At 36.8% G+C, this 21,751-nt stretch overlaps 1 protein-coding gene across 1 annotated transcript; it reads left to right on the top strand.

Annotated features, from left to right (window-relative positions):
* Positions 1 to 2,230: 2,230 nt before the first annotated feature.
* LOC112566106 (tuftelin-interacting protein 11-like) lies at positions 2,231 to 21,223 on the top strand. The gene is made up of 17 exons (XM_025242073.1): positions 2,231 to 2,419; positions 3,019 to 3,191; positions 4,062 to 4,159; positions 4,641 to 4,698; positions 5,038 to 5,250; positions 5,680 to 5,824; positions 6,179 to 6,356; positions 9,261 to 9,383; positions 10,361 to 10,508; positions 11,263 to 11,453; positions 12,968 to 13,164; positions 14,367 to 14,585; positions 15,790 to 15,884; positions 16,733 to 16,844; positions 18,472 to 18,656; positions 19,264 to 19,326; positions 19,901 to 21,223. The coding sequence occupies exons 1-17, from the start codon at positions 2,311 to 2,313 to the stop codon at positions 20,075 to 20,077; spliced, it is 2,484 nt and encodes an 827-aa protein (XP_025097858.1). The 5' UTR covers positions 2,231 to 2,310; the 3' UTR covers positions 20,078 to 21,223.
* Positions 21,224 to 21,751: the final 528 nt, after the last annotated feature.

Raw genomic sequence — 21,751 nt, 5'->3', positions numbered from 1 at the left:
CCGAGTGCCAAGAACAAACAGCCTCTACCTTTTTCTCAGAATTTCATCATATGCTGGACTATAGCAATGCACTCAGTGAACCTGTAGTGCTTCTTAGAGATGTTTACGTCCATTTTGACAAGTCTCAACCTGACACAGTAAAAATGGCAGCATTGTTGCACACTTCGTCTCGTCCAGTCTGTTTTGCAGCCCACTCATAAAAAAAGATCCCATCTTAGACTGCATACAGGTCATGCCTCGACTTGATGACAAATTAGTGCATGCAGCTCATGTTTCTCAAGATCTTACATCCGATCATTACTGTGTATTGATTGAACGATCGAGGATACCTATCATCGGCGCCTGTTTTTAGACTCACTCGATCGTCTGTTACGCAGTGTTGATACAGTCGCATTCAAAGCACAAATGCAAATGGCCCTGCCCCAGCCACCCTCTGCTGAGCAGCTTGACTGTGTTTTGCGTAGAGTTGATGACCATGCCCCGGTGTCTCATCGACGTCTGATGCCTTTGAGTCCAAATATGCACCTTGGTTTTCACAGGTCCGTGTTGAGCTCCGTGACCTGAAGCGTACTCACCGGCGAGCTGAGCATGTTTGGCGGAAGATCCACAAAGAGATTTATATAACGCCGCCAAGCGAAGCGTTGCAAAATGTGTCAACAAGGCCAAAACATCATATCTTCAAGCCCAAATAAATAATTGCACCTCCTCCAGAGCAGTTTTTGACATATGCAATCGAATAACTGGAATTAATTGGTAAGGAGATATGCTGCTTCCCACTGTGTATCCTGCTTCGATCGCTGCTACCACAAGTGTTGTCACGAAAAAGTAGTAACTAATAGCAGAGAGCTTAGATATAGGGCTATAGTGTGGGTTTTGAACTTCTGCTCTCTCTCACGAGAACGGCGGACGCGCGACTGACAGAAGGTGGAATAGTTAGCAGTGGTATATGAGTACCCAATACTCGAGGTCTCTGACGATCGAACCTCCAACTTAAGAATAATTAACGACTGTCAAAGCAAAGTCTAGATTAAATTCACAGCCCTCCTAAAAGTCTCACTTCCCTATAGGGGCCGTTCAAATACCCAAAGCCCTTGCAGGCTGGGTAGTGACCAGAGTACACCCGTCATCTCGATCGCCCAGACCAGTCTTTAGAGCCTTGGGCGGTTTAAAATAGGTTTCACAACTGACGACAACGGACGTGTCGGTGCACTACAGACGTGTTTCGATATGTCTACCCGATCAGCGAAGCCCTGCATATAATAATAAGAACCAAAAAAGTCAAAATACAAGTTCACAATAAAATGATGACAAAATCTTTAATTAAAAAATTGTTTAAATAGGAATCACTTTAATTGCCATTGCAAGTTACGATCTATTTCTGCATGCGTATTGCCAAGCGGCCGTTTTTAGTTCATTAAGGTGGTGGATAAACATTTTCGCATGGTTCAGTTTAAAATAGGAGTCTGAGTTTGTGTATCTATATCTTTTGAACAACGTATAGCTTTTGGTAATATTTGACATCTAATAGCTACTTTTTTCATCGGTGATCGCTTGCCTTTTGGGCTTGGGACGATTTCACTTTTCTGTCGAAATGACCACCACTGTAACGGGATGAAACTTTCCATCAGTACTAAAACGTCTCGGTATAGTCTGCGCATATGTTACTGATAGTGAATGAAATTGTAAAACGCATGTTGATGCCTAATGATAACTCATGTTACATGCTAGAGCTGCTTGACAATGGGAAAGTAAACTAAGAATTTGGAATTCCATCTGAAATGAGGCTTTATTGCTGAATCTGGGTAAATAAGGGCACCACATCAAATACTTTCCACTTGGCTCTTGCTAGAGATAAAATAACATTGTAAAAGCAAAATTATACAAGCATATTTTGAAAATATCAGCGTACTATTCGAAGGCGAAACCAAACGTCTCGTCATGAAGCGAAGAAAAATAAAGCCTATCGGTCACGTGAATCTTCGATTGGCAGTTTACTTGAAATAAAAGTAAAGGACGAAACATTACAGGACATACGAAATAAAATAACGTTGCAAAAGCAAAATTATGCACAATATGCTTTGAGCTGGTTTTGATAAATAAACCCAAGAAAATGTTTACTAATCCATCGGAAGTTTGAACCGAGACATTTAGTACTGCTAGGAAGTTTCATCCTGTTAGACCACCACCACCCCCAACGCACACGCAGTAGTAATTTCCCCTGATATACCTCTCGCGTGTGCGAAATGCAAAGGGAGATGCAGACTTCTATGATCTTCTAAAATAAGGAAATAAACATATCGATGCGCCATAATGTCTTCGCCCGAATTAGAACGATTTGAATTAACAGAAAATGACGTGGAGCATATATTCGATCCAGGAGCAAAACGATTTGGCCAGTCTAAGAATCAAGCAATTTACGGTAAAATGCAGAAAATAATCTAGTTTGCTTTTCATGTGATTATTCCGCTTTATGTAGAAGGCCTTTACTGAAGTCTCTGTATGTTGTTGGTTATTAATGTTTTTCACTAGTTCCTACGGGCATATTATATTGGGCAAAATTAGTATTCATAAACGTGTATTTTTAATTCAAAGAGTTATGAGTATGGTTTATTAAAACAATATAATATTCCTGCCTTTTAATGACAACACATTATATGTCATCATTGAAGTGTTGCAAGCATAGTGACAGAAATAATTTTTATTTCTTTTTGTTCATTGCAAATACATTCTTTAGTAGATTCAATCACATATTAATCTTGTATATTTTTCAAACCACCCTTCATTTAAAAACTAGATTGATCTCTTTAGATAGCCTTACTGCAGAATTATAACATCTTGCAGCTAAAGACTGGCTCAGGGGCAGCAAAGGATGGGATGAAGTTTGTGAAAATGATAGGAGCAAAAAGTAATGAAAGACATTTCTTTTAACATAACCATAGACATGCCCTCTTTATTTCTTTTTAATAACATTAAGTGCAACATGCAAACCTACATATGTGCATATGTCTTTGTTCTCAGGAATTTGGGCAGATCATGACAGTAATGATGAGGGTGAGGATCAGCGATCTGGCTTTGGCAGAGGGCGTCATAAGCAGAAGGATCTGTCTGCTCCTATCAGCTTTATCAGTGGTGGTTTTAAGCAAACAGAAAAAGATGTTAGCATAGCCAAAGTTGAAGAATCTTCTAGAAAGGTAATATATACCGGTTTTATACCAATTTTGAAGTCATCCTACCAAGAGCTTATTTTATATCTTATGTTAGGTGTCCCAAACTAAAATTAAAATTTCAAGAACTGTTTGAATTCTTAATTTTAATATTTCTTTAGTTTTAAAATAAAGTTAATATGATTTCTGGAAAGCCAACAGTTTCTCAGCTTAAAAGAAATTTGTTTCTCTGTTAGTAGGCAAAATAAAGTGAAAAAGTTTTGCTTCATTTTATCTATAGTATTTGTGATTTGAAGTGTTTTCAGTTAGAGTGTTTTCATGATCATGCTGCAACCCATTTTTTTTTTTTTTACACTTTTGGCAGTGGGGAGATGGCTGTCAAGGGTGATTTATATAAATAATAAATAATTTGCTTATTATTATTGTGAAATAAAATAACCGGTACATATAATACAAAAGACCAATAAGTTATTTATGCAGTTTTATTTCCCATTGGTGTGATTCAAGAACAAGTGTTGATCTAATTGTGGGTTGCAGCTACCATAGTCTTATCATTGACAGACTTTAGTTTGTATACCTCCTACATTTTAAAAATGTGGCTGTTGAATGAGAAAAAATTTTATTTATAGATATACACATACACTAATATTATTAATTGATTTCAGTTCATTTGGCTGTAAGTTATTCAGGACAATATAAAGGGAAATATTTTTTTAAAAAGGAGAAAATTTGTGGAACAGTGCTAGATGGCTTGATTGCAGTTTGTGGTATGGACTATGCCGGAACTATTGGCAATATTTTAAATGCCATCTTCAGTTTTCAAATCTTATTACATCTCTAAAATAAATATAGCAATGTTTTATATTTTTCGTTGTCATTCTTTATGTTCTGATTCAGAATGGGGACAAAAAATTATCTGCTCATAAAGCATCCAAGCATTCCAGATCAGCAGTAAAAAGTGAAATGAGGTTTCTGAAAGGACATCATGAAAGCAGGTATAAGTTTGTTTTTTTAAAATTCAGTTTTTCCTCACTTTGCTAAAATTACGCATGACCATTTTTAGCCAAATTATAATGTTTGGCTATTTACAGAGAATATGCCTCGTAATTGTGACTAGGATATTGCAGTTCTTGCAGTTCTTCTAACCTTGCTGATCTCTCCCTTTCAGCACCTGGGTTTGTATTTGTTAAAGTACCATCTTTAAGCAGATTTCTTGAAAAACACTCCAGAAAAGATGTTAAAATGTAAATTTAAGCTTTGTGGTTTTGTCAAATTTCAAACATAGTAAGTAGTAGTACCATCTGTATGCAACCAGCATATTAGTATCATTGCTGTGCTGATGTTATTACCATTTAGCAATCAATCTGAAGGTGATAGATTTAGAAAAATAATGTTTTTGGAAAGATTTTGGATTGTATGATGACTGCTGTATCAGATGACTGCTGATACTATTTTTTTTTTTTTTTTTTTGTGCAGGGATTTTGGTGAATGGGAGAAACATACTCGAGGCATAGGATTGAAACTTCTGGAAAATGTAAGCTGCTCTAATAGTACTTGTAATACTTTTTCATTTTTCTATTTTGAATATAGACACATATGTCATACAGTTTTGAAGCTGCGCTGCTTCCAGATTCTTTTGGTGCCTTATAAGATATCAGCTCACTCATGCACTAAAGACAACACTCAGTTTTCCATAATTCCAGCTTGTTCATTTGATGATGATAAGTTCAGTGGTGATTTAATGTATTTTTACAAATAAGTGATGATGAGTAGGTTTAATGGTAATGAAAATACACACCTTATGTCACACTCAGTCCAGACTGTTGTGCATAAACTGCAAAGAATAACAACTTAATTTCAATCATTGTTTCAGATGGGTTATAAACCTGGAGAAGGTCTTGGCAAAGCTGGTCAAGGAATAAAAACACCAGTTGAGGCCATCAAACGCAAAGGACGGGCTGCTGTTGGGGCATATGGATCAGAACGATCAGAGAAATCCCTAAAGGATTATCCAGCTGAAGACTTGGAAGGAGAAGAAGGAAAATTATTTAATAAAGAACTGCATCAATGGAAAAAACTTCCTGAGGTATTCTGGCAGTAAATTTTGTCCTTCATGCTAGCAAAAAGCCTTTGAACCATAACTCAGCAGTAGCATAATGAGATTATATGAATGATTTGAATGATTTTTATGATGTTCATTAGTAGTATGAAATCATATCTTAGAAGGTGTTTAATAAAATAGATCTACAGTGCTTGGGACTATAAACTAATTGTGTATAAGATTTCCACAGGGAACCAAAGGGTTGGAGCTATGGTTAAAAGTGTTTATGCTGGTGGGGCAGGATTTATATTCCTGTTGAATGCAATACATCTTTATTGTCTATGTCTGTTTACAGATATAAAAGTTTAGAGAATATAAGACTGCTTAGTTGTTTTGATATACTTCTGCATATTTTGATTCTATCAGTTATTATCATTCTATCTATATAAGATGTCTGAGGAATTTTTTTTCCAGAGCAAAACACAAGCTCCAAAATACACATACAAGACTGCACAAGAAGTAATTGAATCCGGAGGGACAAAAAAGAAGGTGGGATCAAGTAATACCCAAACAGTTAAAGTGATTGATATGACAGGCAAAGAAAAACGTATTCTTTCAGGTAATGTATTTTTAATGTATTGGATCTCTTTTAGGGAAAAACTGACTGGACATATAGGATGGTGGGTAAACGGTAGCTATGCTTAGGGTGGCTTTGTCATTTAATAACCTGTTTCTTTAATTTGAGAATTCTTAGAAGCAGGTCACTTGTGTGGAAGTGTCGATAACAGTTATATAGTCTGGTTAAAAGCTCTAATGATATTTTAACATACTACCTTATTATCACTGGGTTCTGAGAACTTTTTTTTTCAGATCTTTTTAGTAAAATGGTGTAAAGAAGTGATTACATGCACCAAGGTAAAGATTTCTTAATCAATTTTGACTATTCGTTTGTTTGGGTTTTTTGTAATATCAGGCTATCATGCCATCAGCAAAGTGCATGATAAACCTGACGATGAGGAAGAGATGAGTGGTCAGTCTTCCATAGGAGTTAAAAGTGGATTACAGCGCTACTTTGAAATGCCAGAGCTTGTGCACAACTTGAATTTGTTAGTTGACATGACAGAGGAAGACATTGTTGTTAACGAACAAAGGTGAGCATGGTAATAAAGTAATTATTATTTTGATTATTCTTATTAATCAGTTCTACAACAAACAAAAACTAAACTGCTTAATGTTTGATAGATGTGGAACCTATTCTTTAGACAAGGATGAAATTTGTCTTTGTTTTTCTAATTAATTAACGAGGCTTGATTTTACTTTTTAGGACCCTAACCCTTTGCTTAATTGCCTCCATTTACATTTTACTTGCCATTAAACATGCTTAGCTTTCATTGAATCAGAACTGTCTGATCACTTCAGATCTTTAGTTTGGTCACATTTGAACCCTGGTATGATCTTTGGACACTCTAGTGCAGGGGTGTCAAACTCAATTACCCAGGGGGCCAAATGTCACATCGTACACAAGGTGGCGGGCCGAAGGTTATTATTTAAGTCCAATAACTTTTTATTGAACAGTAGAAAACTAAACTTTTTGTTATTAATTTTGTGTAAACAAAATCATACATTAAAACAAAATTAAAGTAATAACAAACCAAGGCTTTGCAGTTTTTCTTCTTAATTTATTTTGTCAGAAGTGGATGTTTTGACATTCTTTTCTTGGCAACAAGTTCGTTTATGTTTGGAGTAAGTTTCTGTGTTGTGGAGATTCTCAGGATGCACTGCAAGTGTGCGTCAGTTAGACGACTCCTGTGTGATGTTTTGTTGATCTTCATCACAGAGAAAAGTTGCTCACACAAATAAGCTCCATGTTGAGGACTTAATCACACAACGATTCTTGGTGTATTATGCAGTGACATGCTATCAACTCCCCACTACAATTTTCTTGGACATGTGACCGCATCCTTGCAACTAGTCCACTCTTTGGGCCGCACATCGCCGGTGCTCCATCTGTTGTAAGTGCAACAAGTTTGTCCCAGGGCAGGTTCATGTCAGTGATACTGTGACATACGTTGTCAAAAATGTCCTTTCCTGTCGTTGTCCCATGCATGGACTTTATGTCTAATATTTCTTCTGTGATATTAAAACTGGAGTCGACTCCACGGATGAAGATGGCGAGTTGTGCGGTGTCCGTCGTGTCAGTGCTTTCATCGACTGCAAGAGAGTAAATGTATGCAACGAAGTCTTTGCTTTTTTCGATCAGCTGTGTTTTCACATCAGTGGCCATCTCACAAATCCTATTAGCAACCGTGTTTCTGCTGAGGCTTACATTTGCAAACATTTGTTTTTTGTTTGGACACAAGACTTTACACACTTTCATCATGCAACTCTTCACAAACTCTCCCTCACTGAATGGCCGGGCTGATATAGCAACCTCCTCTGCCACAATAAAACTTGCTCTCACAGCAGCTTCACTTTGTGATGTTGCTATAGTGAACAATGTCTGCTGTCATCTCAGATTCCTCTTAAGTTCTTCCACTTTCTTTAGCTTCTGTTCTGCATTCAGGCTTTTGAACTTGTCCTGATGTTTAGTCTCGTAATGCCGTCTCAGATTGTATTCTGTGGTCACAGCTATTGTATCTCCACAAAGTAGATACACTGCTTTACCGCTGATATTAGTAAACATATAGTCAGCCTCCCATTGACTTTGAAAGATTCTGTTTTCAAAATCAACTTTTCTCTTGGCCATTTTAACGGCTAACTTTAATTTGATATTTGATTGGTATTGAAATTACAAAAATCCCTTCACTACACAGTGTAATGTTCTCGATCTTTATTAAGTAAAGTAACATTAAGTAAAAGTCTTTAGAAAAGTCACAACATGTGCTTAGCTCTGTTCATCTGCCTTTGTTCCCCGACAGATGGCGCACCAATACCTACGACTAGCGTTAAGTTCGCACACTACACACAGCTTTCAATTAATTCTAATAAACTGAGCTCTGCTGAGTACTATTTGCTATGACATGTGATGTTGCATCAGTATATGTATGTAAAAGAAGATATAATTAGGCAAAAAAGACACAAATCATCAATACACAAGCAGCAGTTATTTCTACACCGTGGCTTGCTGTTTATACTCGGATACTTATCTGTCTTATCATGCACAGTTTGCACATATAATTCTAGTTGGTAGGTATATATTTAATCCCCTGTCCTTGGAGAAGCTATACTCCCACCAACTTCATCTCCACAAGTTTGCTTCTCACAATTAACGTCTCATCGAGACGACTTCCGCTCGCCAGCCCGCACATTCAGAAAGTGATTAGTTTCTACTAGTCTGAGGATGAGCTGCCTCATCATACACGTGGGTTTCCCCTTGTCACCCTTTGATCTCGGACGAATTCAGGGAAGTTAACAGGTACTAAAAATCTTCGACCTGCGGCCCGTGTTCAGGCCAGCGTGTCCTGTGTGAAAGGTCAGATTTATGGGCCCCGCCTTCACCATCCCTTCTGGTCATCAACAGGAGCGGTGGTAACTTGACCAGTGCACTGTTGGTGGTCTGTACAAACTTCACTAAACTCATCCCATCGCTTGCTGTGCTCGACGGGAACTTTTCTGTTCTTTGCCTTCTGTCACTGTCGCCGGGCCATTAACAAATTCTTTCGCGGGCCAGGTAAAATTTCATGGCGGGCCGGGTGCTTGACACCCCTGCTCTAGTGTAACAGCATTAAGATTTAAGCACTAAATGGTCCAGGTCTAGTGAGTTAGGCTGTTTTGCCTGAGCAATATCCTTTTTAGCATCCTGTCACTAAATAGTACAGTTCTTGTATTTTTACCTTTTCTCTGAAATTTACTTTTTTAAAAATGCATCTTCTGCACTCATTAAACATCCTCCACCTTTATTGAAATTTAATCTGCATATAGCCAGGTTTTAGCTTTTCGCTCTGCATGATTCAGATAGTTACATATTTCAGTTTTTCTGCACTAGAGTTCTCATCTTTTGGTTTAGGGAAGAACCTTTGGCCATTAACTTAAAGAGTGTTTTCAACAATTGGCAGGCTGCGACATTGTGAAGACCATCTTATCAATCTGAGGTATGATCAGGAACGACTACAAGCTGTATGTGAAGAGGAGGAACAACATATTTCAAAACTCTCTATGCTGATGGATACTGTCAAAAGGTTGGTCAGTAGTTTTTGCTTCAGAATGATTGCTGAGCCTGACATTGAATCAAAGCAAAGTTTCATAAAAAAATTGCTTGGTGCCTTCAAAAGGTCTAAATATGTGTAAATATTAAAGGTCAACAGAAAAAAGACAGAAGTGATGAGAATCAACAATAAGCAGGAACTCCCAATCCAACAAAAGGAGAGAACATCATGGAAACATCGCTCATGTGTCTGGGGAGCATTGTCAGCAAGGATGGTTGAGCAAATCAAAAGTCACATCAACAAGGCTAGGCTTGCTTTCAACAGCCTATGCCCATCTGGAACTCCCAAACATTATCCTTTTGCAGTAAGACCCACATCTTCAACACCAGTGTGAAAGCAGTCCTACTGTATGGTTCTGAAACCGGGAGAGTGATAAACACCATCAACAACAAGCTCCAGACCTTTATCAACCGATGCCTATGCCATATCCTGGGAATAAGATGACCTGAAAAAATCTCCAACAGCACCTGTGGAAAAGAACCAACCAGAATGCCACTAGCCAAGACATCAAAAAGCACAAGTGGGGCTGGATAAGACACACCATGTGCAAACCAGCTGACACTATTGCCAGGCAGGCACTTGACTGGAACCCTCATGGGAAGAAGAGAGTTTGGAGGCCAAAGCAGACTTGGAAAAGAACAGTAGAGAGTGAGGCAAACGATGTCAGAACCACACATGCCCAACTGAAGGAGGCTGCACAAAACCGGGTCCGCTGGTGAGGTGGTGTTGCAGCTCTATGCTCCCCAAGGAGTAACAAGGAATAAACAAAAACTTTAACACAAATATTGATTGTTCAAAGCAGATTTTTTTACCTTGTTTTTGTTTTCTGCAGCATGGAAGTAATGGGCTAATTAGTTTTTTTTTTGGTCCCTAAAGATTTTAGACCACAACTACACTACTTTGTAGGCATATCTACAATGAACATTCTATCTTTCTGCTGCTGATTTCAGTTGTGAAGCACGACTGCAGGCAGAAAACTCAGAGCGACTGACTCTTGATGAATGTGTTGGGATATTCCAACATCTTAGAAATGAATTTTACGCTGAGTACAAGCTTTATGACCTGCCTGCCATTGCAATTGCCCTTGTATTTCCACTGGTAAGAAAATTTATTTTCATTTATCATTACAAGATAAGATTTTAAAAAATTTGCATTGATGTCATGGGCCAATTGCACAATATGTTTTAAAACTTAAAGCTGTTCTGTACAAACAAATTTAGAATGTTTTAGCAGTGTTTTAAAAGTGCTTTTCTCTTCTAATTTTAAAACATTTCAGAGCTGTAGCTGCTTAAACAGTTTTAACATTTGATTATCACCATGATCTTAAGGTGTTTACAAGCAAACAAGACACCCTATCAGGAAACAGCGACAAATGGTTTCATTGCTTTGGATTTTCAACAAATTGATACCACTAGAATTATTGAAGAGAGATTGCTGACAGGAGCCCACACTAGCAAGAATATTTCAGATTCGGTTTTCTGCTTAGAGCATTGTCTCTTATTTTACAAGGCTTTGTCACACATGGCTGTTAGCTCAAGCTGATGGTATGGCAGCGAAGGTTAATTGGTACTTGTCACTTTTGTGGCAGGTTGTGGGCATTACTACAAACACTAACATTTTGAAACTCTTCTGTTATTGGAAAAGAAGGCTTCTTCTTCTGCACTGTAGGTACAGATCCTGTGCAAGACGCTATTATCATTACCTTTAAACTCTTGCTTTTGCATCATATATATTATACAATCTGATTGTAATGTATATGTGTATGTGCATGGATAAGTAAACAAGACAGAATCAGGGATGAGAGGGCATGAGTATGATTGCAATTTAATATTTCTACATTTTGTGTTGGCAGATGAAAGAGTTTCTAAACCATTGGGATGTGTTGCACGAACCAGACTACGGGGTGATAACAATGCAAGAATGGCGTCTGCTTTTGGAGGATGAGAACTGTTCACTTGCTCCTATACCTTCACCTGCTGACATGGATCCTTATCAGCGCCTTCTGTGGGATGTCTGGTTACCACCTGTCAGGGCAACAATATTGTTAGTACAGTAAACAAGACTTTCACCTAGAATTTTGGTGTGTCAGATGGCTGTGAGAAATGTGTGATGGTTGCATTAAAGTAAGTTTAACAAATAAACATAATAAATATGTCATTTTGCTAGTTGCTGCAGAAGGGAAGCAGTCCATCATCTGTACACTTGTGAATTAAGTTCACAAATACATGTGTAAGAATCCTTCTGTACAAATCTTGTTAAAGTACAGTATATTTCTATCATGTTTCAAGAATGCTGTAAAAGCGTTAACGCACCATATTAGCTATCAAACAGCATTCACCATTTGCCAGTAGCTTCTCAACAGTAGTTAGGTATAGAGACACAGAAACCAGGCGGTGGGGGTAAAGGTTGAATCAGGCTTGTCACTGGCTTTACATAAAGTTTCCATAATAAACAAAACTGAAAGGTGTCTGTAGTTACATCTGAATCTCAACAGCTTACTAAAGCTACATCTGTTAGAAAAGGAATAATAGATAAATTTATTATACAATTTGTAAATTATCTTTAAGTTTAATGCATTTTGTAGAGAAGAGGTTACATTGCATAACAGTGTTGGAGACAGAGGAAAGCTTGGAATATTCTTGGGTATAAAGTTGCTGTTGTTGGATCCCAAGGCTTCTAGAATTTGTACAGGGCTACAGACTCATTTTAGCCAATACCTTCCACCCCCAAAAAGGAATCAAGAACAGCAATTTGGCACTCTCCTGATGGTTTGCTCCAGCATCAGTTCAGTCTCTTCCTTAACTTCATTGACCTTAAAAAGGCAACCAAAGGGTTGACTACATCCTGCTGTACAAGGCCAAAACAATCCAGGTACAGATATAAGTATTGACAATAACCTTGTCTGAAGAAGACTAAAATTGAAGATGAAACACCACTCAGACATCCTCCACTTCCCTCCAAATTTGCTTTGACTGAGATACTCTGACATTGTAGAAAGCTTCAAGGCAGAAGTTGGAAGTAAATTTGTCATCCTAACCACAGTAAACTGCAATGCAGACATCCTTGATGGAAACATTTAAGCTGTGTGCATGTTCAACTAGGAAAGGTGCATTGATGCAGATACTGAAGAAAAGTGTGCTAGTGCACCTTTATATAAAGCAGGTGGTCTAGTCAATCGACTGTAATCGCAGATGTTGACAACTATGCTGATTGGTGTAACCAGTAATGTTCATGAAACTGTTGTGTTTTTAGTGCATGTTTAAAGGATTTTAGAGCGGGTAAATGGTGGATGTTGGAAACCCAAAATTTTTAGCAGATGGGAATAAGATATATCAGCCACTGTTCAGTATTATTTTGAAAATCATTATTAACTGCCATCCAATTTGATAATACCTCACTTTGTCATCAACAGATGTTTCTATTGTTTCCAGCAGTTTCCAAAATATATAGATCTTTGTGAGCATAATAACTTATTCTGCTGTGCTCACCAAATATTATTCTTCTTCGGCATTCTGACTTTATGAGTTGGTTTAGTCACAATTTAAAACCTTGTACAGGAAATGGAATGCTCGTGATTATCAACCGCTGATCAGCATGCTAAATGCTTGGTGCCCAGCTCTTCCATCCTGGATTCTAGACAACATATTAGACCAGCTAGTATTGCCACGCTTATTGCAAGAAATAGAAAGCTGGAATCCCTTGACAGACACAGTTCCTATCCATTCTTGGCTACATCCTTGGCTTCCTCTGATGGGTATGAAAATGATTTCTCTAGTTTTTGCTATACATTTTGCATTTCCTTACATTAATTTGCTTAAGCTTTGTGGGTTTTTTTTTCTTTTTTTCTTAGGATCTTTGGTTTACTTCTCAATATTGGATAGCATTTCAGTTGACTAACCGTTCACTTTTTAGCTCTAAATTTTGCTGTTGGAAACAGGTAAAGCATTAGTACATGAAACTGACTTGTCACTTTCTTCCAGATTTAGTTTAAAAAAAAAAAAAAAAAAAAAAAAGGAGATGGGGTAGGGGTGGGGAGAGAATATCCTGAAGTGGTGTCTGTAAATATTTTAAATTTTGAAGTGAGCATGAGTGTCCCCAGCCTCTTCACCCCAGGCTGTTTGAAGGCAGGTGAACAGAAAGTCCAGGCAGTTGATAGGTGGAAGATTGTTTTTTGGAATAGGGGAAATGAAAAGAAAAAGTCATATCAATTAAAATAGAGAACAGATGAACCGAGAAAGCAGAATGTGTTTATAAAAGTTAATGCAATATACTTCATGAATGTTTGGGTGACAGTAATCACAACTGATTTGTATATGTAAAAGAACAGCAAAAAAGCTTAACAGTCCTACAATGTAAATGCAAAAAAGATGAAACTGAGACATAATAAATCACATGCCTATCTGAGTTCAATAGAAGTGAACACATTTCAGAACAAATTTCAGAAAGGAGTTGGTTACTCAGATAAGAAAATGGAATGAGATTGAACTAGAAATTAATAGACCCATATTTACCTTTAGATACCAAATTAAGACAGACGGTGAAAATTACTAATAATGAAGGAAGATATTACAGTAACAAGAAGAAAGATGAGTGTGTATGAATCTCCAATTTCTTAGAGCTTATCAAAGTATTTTGAATTGTAATCAATATCTATATATTATACATAGTGAAATTGAGAAAAATACTTTCATTTTAATGGGCCTCTATTTTACCTAATTTGTTGGCTGCATACTTCTTTTTAACAAAGTTCGAACTACCTCATTGCCTAAGAAACAGATAAGGTTTTCAGTCTAAATATTTTGTATGGTCTTCTCATTTTTCATGCTTTGGCTGTTTCTGCTGCAATTTATTTTCTTTAAGGAAGTTTTCAAATTGTTGTCCAATTAGATATGTACACATTTATGTCAACACTCCATAAAAGTAATAAAAGCAAATGAAACCTTTGTTTTGTTACAGGAGAGCGTCTAGATCCATTATATGCACCCATTCGACATAAGTTGGCTAGTGCCCTTACTAACTGGCATCCTTCAGATGTGTCAGCTAAGATAATATTGGAACCATGGGTAGGAGTATTCCGTACAGGACACATGGATGCATTTTTAGTAAAAAATGTGCTCCCAAAACTAGCCCAAGTTCTGGAAGAAATGCCTATCAACCCACTTCAGCAGACTTTAGGTCAGTCTTTTTAGTTCCATAGGCAACTTGATTAGAGAGAATGTTTTTAAAGAGTAGCAGATATTAATTTATTATGGGTTAGATTTTTTAGATTTCTTATTTAGTTTCATTTAATATATCTTTTCTTATGCATAATTTTGTTGGCTAGGTAATCTAATGGTGTTATTTGCGTAATATCAAATATTAAGTAGATGCCTTCTTTTCTGTATTTAAACTAGGGGATTAAAGCATTTTAATGTGCCTATGTCCTATACATAATTATGCAAGGAAAAATTTCATCACACTTGTGATGAGTCCACACTACAAATACCATGCCAGAATAATGATAATAAAGGAAATTTCCCTATTTACTAGAAGACTATATAAAGGCACCTTACAAAAGAAAAGCAAACAGAAAGAAAGACGCAAAATTCATATAACACTCATCTGGACACAGACCAAAACATGTCAGCAAGCAAACAAATAGAGACACAAAGACAAGACAGAAAAACCTACTTGGGCAACTCGGCATAAAAGAAAGGATTGGTAGATGGTGCAAGCAGAAAAAGGTGAGTTTGAGGTAATGCAAGGAAGCGGCAGGAAATACAAAGCAGTTAAAGTTCACACAAATTCAAGACTTCAAATGGTAATGCATGTTCCAACAGCAACAGGGACTGCAGGCAACAGATGAAATGACTACCAATTCTAGACCTTCCGATGATCAGTGGCATAACATTCAAGAAGATTCATAGAGCCCTTGCAGAAAAGTGGTCTGATTGTTAGATCCTTGCTGCTGACACACAGATCCAAAAGCAAAGCAGCAACAACATGATGCAGATGTGGCAGTAGAGGCCACTAGTCAACAAAGTGCTCCTAATATAGTTAACTCAGTTTTACCCAATACGGTATATATAGTATATATACTGGCAGGCGGGCCGGTCAGAGACAGGAGGCGGGCCGGATCTGGCCCGCGGGCCGGCCTTTGCCCAGGTCTGGACTAGATGATAGCAAGGGGCATAACAGAAAAAAGGATATACACCAATGTTTTTTGTTTTTAAATTGTCTAGAACTCAACATCATGGTTGAAAAACACTGAATAGAAACACCAAATAAAGCTTGTTTTAGAATTCACATGATTACATTTTATCACATGGGTGTTTATCAGTAAGCTATTTGTTAACACATATCTTAACTACAAATATTCAGAACTGTGTCACTTTTTCAGAGCCTTGGCACTGGATCATGACATGGAAGGATATCATACCACTGGCTCCACTGGTTGCAACATTAGAAAAGTCTTTTTTTCCAAAGTGGTTACAAGTATGCATGTTTCTGTATTTTTGAATGAATGCTGTTGCACCTGTTGCTGGTCCCACACTTCGTGTTTTAAATTATAGGTTATATCTTACATAATGTCATGCGAGGACACATCATCTGTGTATGTAGGGAGTGTATGCATGCACGTATGTGCGTAATAATAAATATTGAGTTTGTAGAGTGCATTTCTCCTGTGGAGGTGAGCTCAATGCCCTGTCACAAAAGACCCCCAGTGAACAGTCAATGAATCATATAAGAAACACAATGATCAGAGAAGGGTTGATACCATGGCAGACATGAATAAAGTGTGTAGATCAAGATGATGAACTGACAAGCTAGCAGAATAGTGTGCTTGATTGTGAAAGAGTGGAGTTAATCTTTTAATCTGGCCACAGATCAAGTAGTATGCAACATTCCCAGCTTGAATAGCCTGTATACAGTAATCATGTGCTTTAGAGTTAGGGTTGTCTTAGCAACTTTAATGGTTGTGGATTTTTTTTGGGGGGTGGGGGTTTGGTCAATCCCCAATCCAGACATACACATGCTCTCTCTCTCTTTCTCTCTCACACACATAAATGCTAAAAATTTGAATTTTTACATTTCTATGAAATAGAGCTAATTTATAAGTGATTGTCAAATTTTCAAAAAGTTAACATCTCACCATTCATGAAACCTTAAAAACCAATTTTTCATAAAAAGCCACTATTTTATCTAGTTTGCTCACAGGCAGAGATAAAGTTGAGAAAGGAATAATCTTGAGAACTAAGCTGGCTGATACATTTGTATAACTGCTTTGAATTTCATGCCATGAATGACCAAACACATAATCTGTGTTCGTTTTGGCCTCTCAGGTTCTTGTGTCATGGCTGTCCAGCATGCCCAACTACAATGAGATCACAAGGTGGTATCTGGGTTGGAAGTCTCAGCTTCCTGACAGACTTTTGCAGTGTCCATCTATTCGGGGTGAGCCTTAATAATGATAATTCTGATATTGAACCACATTCTAGCTAGAAGCTACTCATTGTGCACAACACATACACATTGGAAGCAGCCTTAACATTCTCCTCACTTTTTGCTTCAGATAGCATGCTATAGCAGAGCATGGCCATAACCACACTGCTTCCATAAGTTTATTTCAGCCATTTGACTTGTGCTAGCTCATGAAGGAGACTGGCTAGATTCATTTGCCTTTCAAACGAAAGCAGGTTCAGGGCCAGTGGAAATTTTTACACACAAATCCCACTCACAAGAAAAAGAAAATTCTTAATATGGACAAAGCATAAAAACACTCTAAATATAACTAATGAGAATTTACTAATGGCATCCTTGACCACATTATAGCTCACACAAACATGCTTTGGAAAATTTTAGGTGTCCCACAGTCCATTTGTACATGTCTTCTGGATATAAACAAATGTTGATTGTAACTAAAAACTAGTTGAGGATTTCAGTAATTGTCAGGACTGAGTGTGAATGCTTACAAATGTGCAAGGCTTTAAATCAATGTACTTTGTCCAGAATATAAGGAAAGGGGACTTTCCATCTGCATTTGCAAAGATAATATTATATTATAATTATTATATTGTTATAGTAGGTTATATGTATTTTTAAATTAAGTTTAAATATTATCAATATGTACAGCCCTAAAGAACAGATGTTGAGTGGATGTGGTTTGGGTCACCTCGCTCAAGTCAAATGTAATAAAGTATAAAATTTTTCAGAACTGGCAATTATGGATAATATCCCTAACATAGATAAAATGAAGAAATTAAAGAACCAACTAGCCAAAAAGATCATCCTTCTGCAATTGATCTCTGCTGCATGTTTTATATAATTCTGTTGGGTTTTTTTTTTTATAACTGATTTGAATTTGTGGATGCCTTTTTAAGATTGGTCCATTACAAGCCCCTTCATGAACATGATGCTTCACTTTATAAATGAAACCTTTAGATTTATTATAGTTGTATGGTTTTGAAAGACATAGAGGTAGGTCAAGTGCTCTCAGTTTATTAACACGTTGGTGGCAACCTGGTGCATCATTTTCAGCAGGGCAAATATGTTTTTTGAAGATGCCAGATAAGGGTGCTTACAGTAACAACTTTTTATGCTTTAAAATCCAATTCATCATATTAAGTATATATCTTTAGAAGCTTTTTACTTGGTGATTTCCTTAAAAGCATAAATATGAAATGTCTGCAGTTATTGTCCCGCATTATAGCAATGAGGCTCATTTAAAAGAATATAATTATAGTCAGACAGTTTGCGTAATTCTTTTTCTTAGAAATAAGTAGCTAAAGGGTAGATACTCGGACCATTTATATACTATTTCTTTATGTGAATCTCTCCTGTTGACCCCATGTAGGCTTTCTCAGCCAATGAAAAGACCAAGTAGACCATTTTATCAATAGTAAAAGAAAGAATATTTTTTTTAATTTTGCACTTTGCACTCTCTTTTGGCCTAGACTGATTGGCTCACTTGCATGTTTTGTGTTTGGAAAAAACCTTGTAAGTTGTAAATGCATGCAAATTATCTATATAGTCATATTGTGTTCATTTTTAATGGAGAACGATTGTGTTTTTTTATGTACAGATCAGCTAAATAAGGCCCTGGATATCATGAACCAAGCAGTTTCAGGCCAGTTTGTGCCAGGCATGAAAGAAAACATTGCATACTTCACCCACACTGAGCGCCGTCAGATGGACACTCAGTCGCACTCAACTTACTTACAGCAAACACCAGCAATCTCTGCTACACAGTCTCGTATTGGACCAGAGGTAAACCTTCAGCTGTGAATTCAGTAAAGTAAAAGGGAAGCGAATAGCTTTGTGGTTAGAGTGCTGGCATCCCTTCTGAGAGATTCGATACCCGTGTATCACAGCAAACTTCATAGTTGACAGGAATGGGTAGCTGACGGTTGGGAAAAGTAAAGCAGGAAGGGAGAGGAGATGGGCACTGCTCTTGCATAAGGCTGGCCCCAGAAAAATGAAGTCTTTAACACCTCACTCACCAGTGACCTGAAAGAGGTCTGGGGCTGACATTTTCATTTATCTGTGTTTGTAAAATCTTGCTAAGCACCCATTTAGTAACAGAAAACCTGATATTGGATATCTAGAAATGAATGAGATCAGATAAATAGAAACACACATTAACCTGTGTTAGACCAGAACGCTACCAAAGTTTTGTTGCCAGAGAGATTTTGATGACTTTTATTTTATCCATACACATCAAAAACAGTTTGATTTTTTTTTTTCAAAATCATCAAATCAATGTTTACATTAATATTTTGAATAGTGTGGAGATTAAGGCATCACCAAAAGTTTAGCAGGAGGCTTTGGGGGAAAATGTTTTTATTATTTAGCACAATTTGTCTTTTTGTTTAAGCCATCACTCAAAGGTTCTGCTACATCAGCACATCTTAACTTCAAGGACCTTGTGGAAAAAAAGGTAAATTTATAAATGTTTTTTCATTCTGATCTGAGTTTTTGTTGTTGACTGTGAAATAACATTTAGAAATGTGCATGTTGAGTATTTTTGTAAGGGAATTTTTTTTCCTTTGAAACCCAAACCCCTGTTTTTACTTAAACAACAATGTGTAATATGCACATAAATTATGTGATGGAAATGTTTTCTGTGCACATCCCCAAACTTCTACAAAAAATTCTGGAAATGGGAGTCATACTTACATTATTTTTGTGGAATAATTTCTACTTTGATACTGCAAACTGTACCCGCTTTCCCTAAATAACTTTAGACATTTTTATGCCAGGCCAGCAAGTAACACTATATCACAGCAAAGCAGCCACCCCTCTAATCCCAGTTTTGCAGTTTCAAAAAAGAAAGTTTTCTTGTGTACCATTACATTTGAGGTCTTACATAATTTTGAAGTGTCATTCAAATATGACTTCACCATATTTGTGACTACAATGGTGGAATAATAGGTGTGAAAATTCCCAGTTCTTCAAGGAAGAGTAGCAAATAATAGTTCTTCTGTTACCTTATGTGTTATTTTACATTTCAGGCAGAAGAAGAGAATCTACTGTTTATGCTGTTGCCTGGTAAAACCCACGAAGGTCATCAGGTTTACAGATTTGGAAAGCTTCAAGTCTACATTGACCGTAATGTTGTGTTCATGCAGGAGGCAAATATCAGGTGGATTCCCGTTTCTTTGCAGAATCTCATTGACAGAGCAAGATAGTTTTCTTATGATATCCTGAGAAAAAGTATGGAAAATCTAAGAAATGATTATAACATCATTTTGTGTTGTTGATGTTGTGTGGATGAAGTGCCTTCACCTATGCAATTCCACCATGGGCACAATTAAAAGGGGAAATAAGAAAGGAGAGGACCAGTCTTCCATCAGGCTGCGGGTGTTAGTGTACCTATTCCAGTTGTATTCCTTGCTCTTGGGTTCAAGAGCCCTGCCAAACCTGGTTGCCAGATCCCAATTAGTACTGTCCTATTCTGGGCTGGCATTTAATTTCTTTTTATATTTGTTAGTAGGGGTGAGCTTTTTCTCCGTTCTTTATTCTGAATGCTGAAGTTATGCTTGTATTTAAATGTGTAATTCTTCAGAATTTATTTGTATTTTTATTATCCTTTTAAAATTTATGGATACTCTTGATGATTTTTATATTTAGTTTTATTTCATTCATAAGCAGACATTAAGATTATATTTTAGATTTTTCTGGTTTTCTAGTTTGTTTCATTTTTTTCCAATTCATGTAAATTTATAATTCAGATGATTCACCACCGTTTTTTTTATAGCAGATGACTGTACAGTATACCATAGTTCTGTAGATGGGTTGAAAAAGACCTCTTCGTTTGTTTATATATCTTTAAACTTAAGAGCCAAAGAATTAAAATAAAAATGGTTGTCCCAAAGAACTTCCAAACATACATAAAGATTTTGATTCTAAAGTTTAAGTCTCATATTGAGAAATAATATAAACAAAGCATGCGATGAAAATGTTGCTCTTCTATTCTTTACTTAGCACAACTCAAAGGAACATCCAGTGCAGGATGCCAGTCATAATTTTAGTTCCTTTATAAAAAGATGAAACATATGTTTTGCCTGTTGATGTGAAAATGTTTGTTTATTAGCCAATGTTCATGAAATTCCTGACTGCAGATTTCTGATCCATTCACTGACTCTGCTTCACCAGACCAGAAATCTGAATTACTCCCTGCTTCTCTTTTTAAGTGTCTGAAAGAGCATTTGAAATGGTGGATTCCAGGGCTGTATTAGAGACACCATCAGTAAAGTGCAGTCCTTGTGGTTAAACATAATACCACAAATGACTTGCTTTTTTCTTGTCATAAATAAATGGATTTGTAAAATGCATTTCCACGTGGTTCTGAGCACATGAAAGACTACAAATTGGTGGTTTTCGACAAACACAAGGTCAGTAATCAACAATGATGATGATGGCTTCATCTGTTTGAAGCAAGTTTATGTGAGGAAGGACTATTCAACGAAAAGAAGGCATCATAATCATCACCTGCTATGTTTAAGAACCACACTGGTACCAACAAGAATTATTTTGCACAAGAATTAAGGTTTCAAACTGAAATCCCCACGAAGTTATACCTAGATTTGTCACTGATATTGCTTCAACTTTTACACTTAACAAATTCGCAGGTCAGAAAATGACACTTAATTGAAAAACAAGATGGACAGTTCAGTCTTAATGGGCCAATAAATGTCATTAACTTTTCTTTCAGGATAAAAGAAAAAAATCTGAACACCATTATTAAAAGCCTAAAGCCAATTTAGCGTAGATTTCACTAATGCTGCATAGCAGTCAACTTGAAATGGCTATACAAAGTATGTCCATGGACTGAACTGAGAGAGATGGAAGAATTGGATTTC

This window comes from Pomacea canaliculata, linkage group LG6 (assembly GCF_003073045.1).
Source record: "Pomacea canaliculata isolate SZHN2017 linkage group LG6, ASM307304v1, whole genome shotgun sequence".
In the NCBI taxonomy this organism is placed as follows: Eukaryota; Metazoa; Mollusca; class Gastropoda; order Architaenioglossa; family Ampullariidae; genus Pomacea; species Pomacea canaliculata.
Note: the sequence above shows the minus strand (reverse complement) of the source record. Positions and strands in the feature narration are given on the sequence as shown.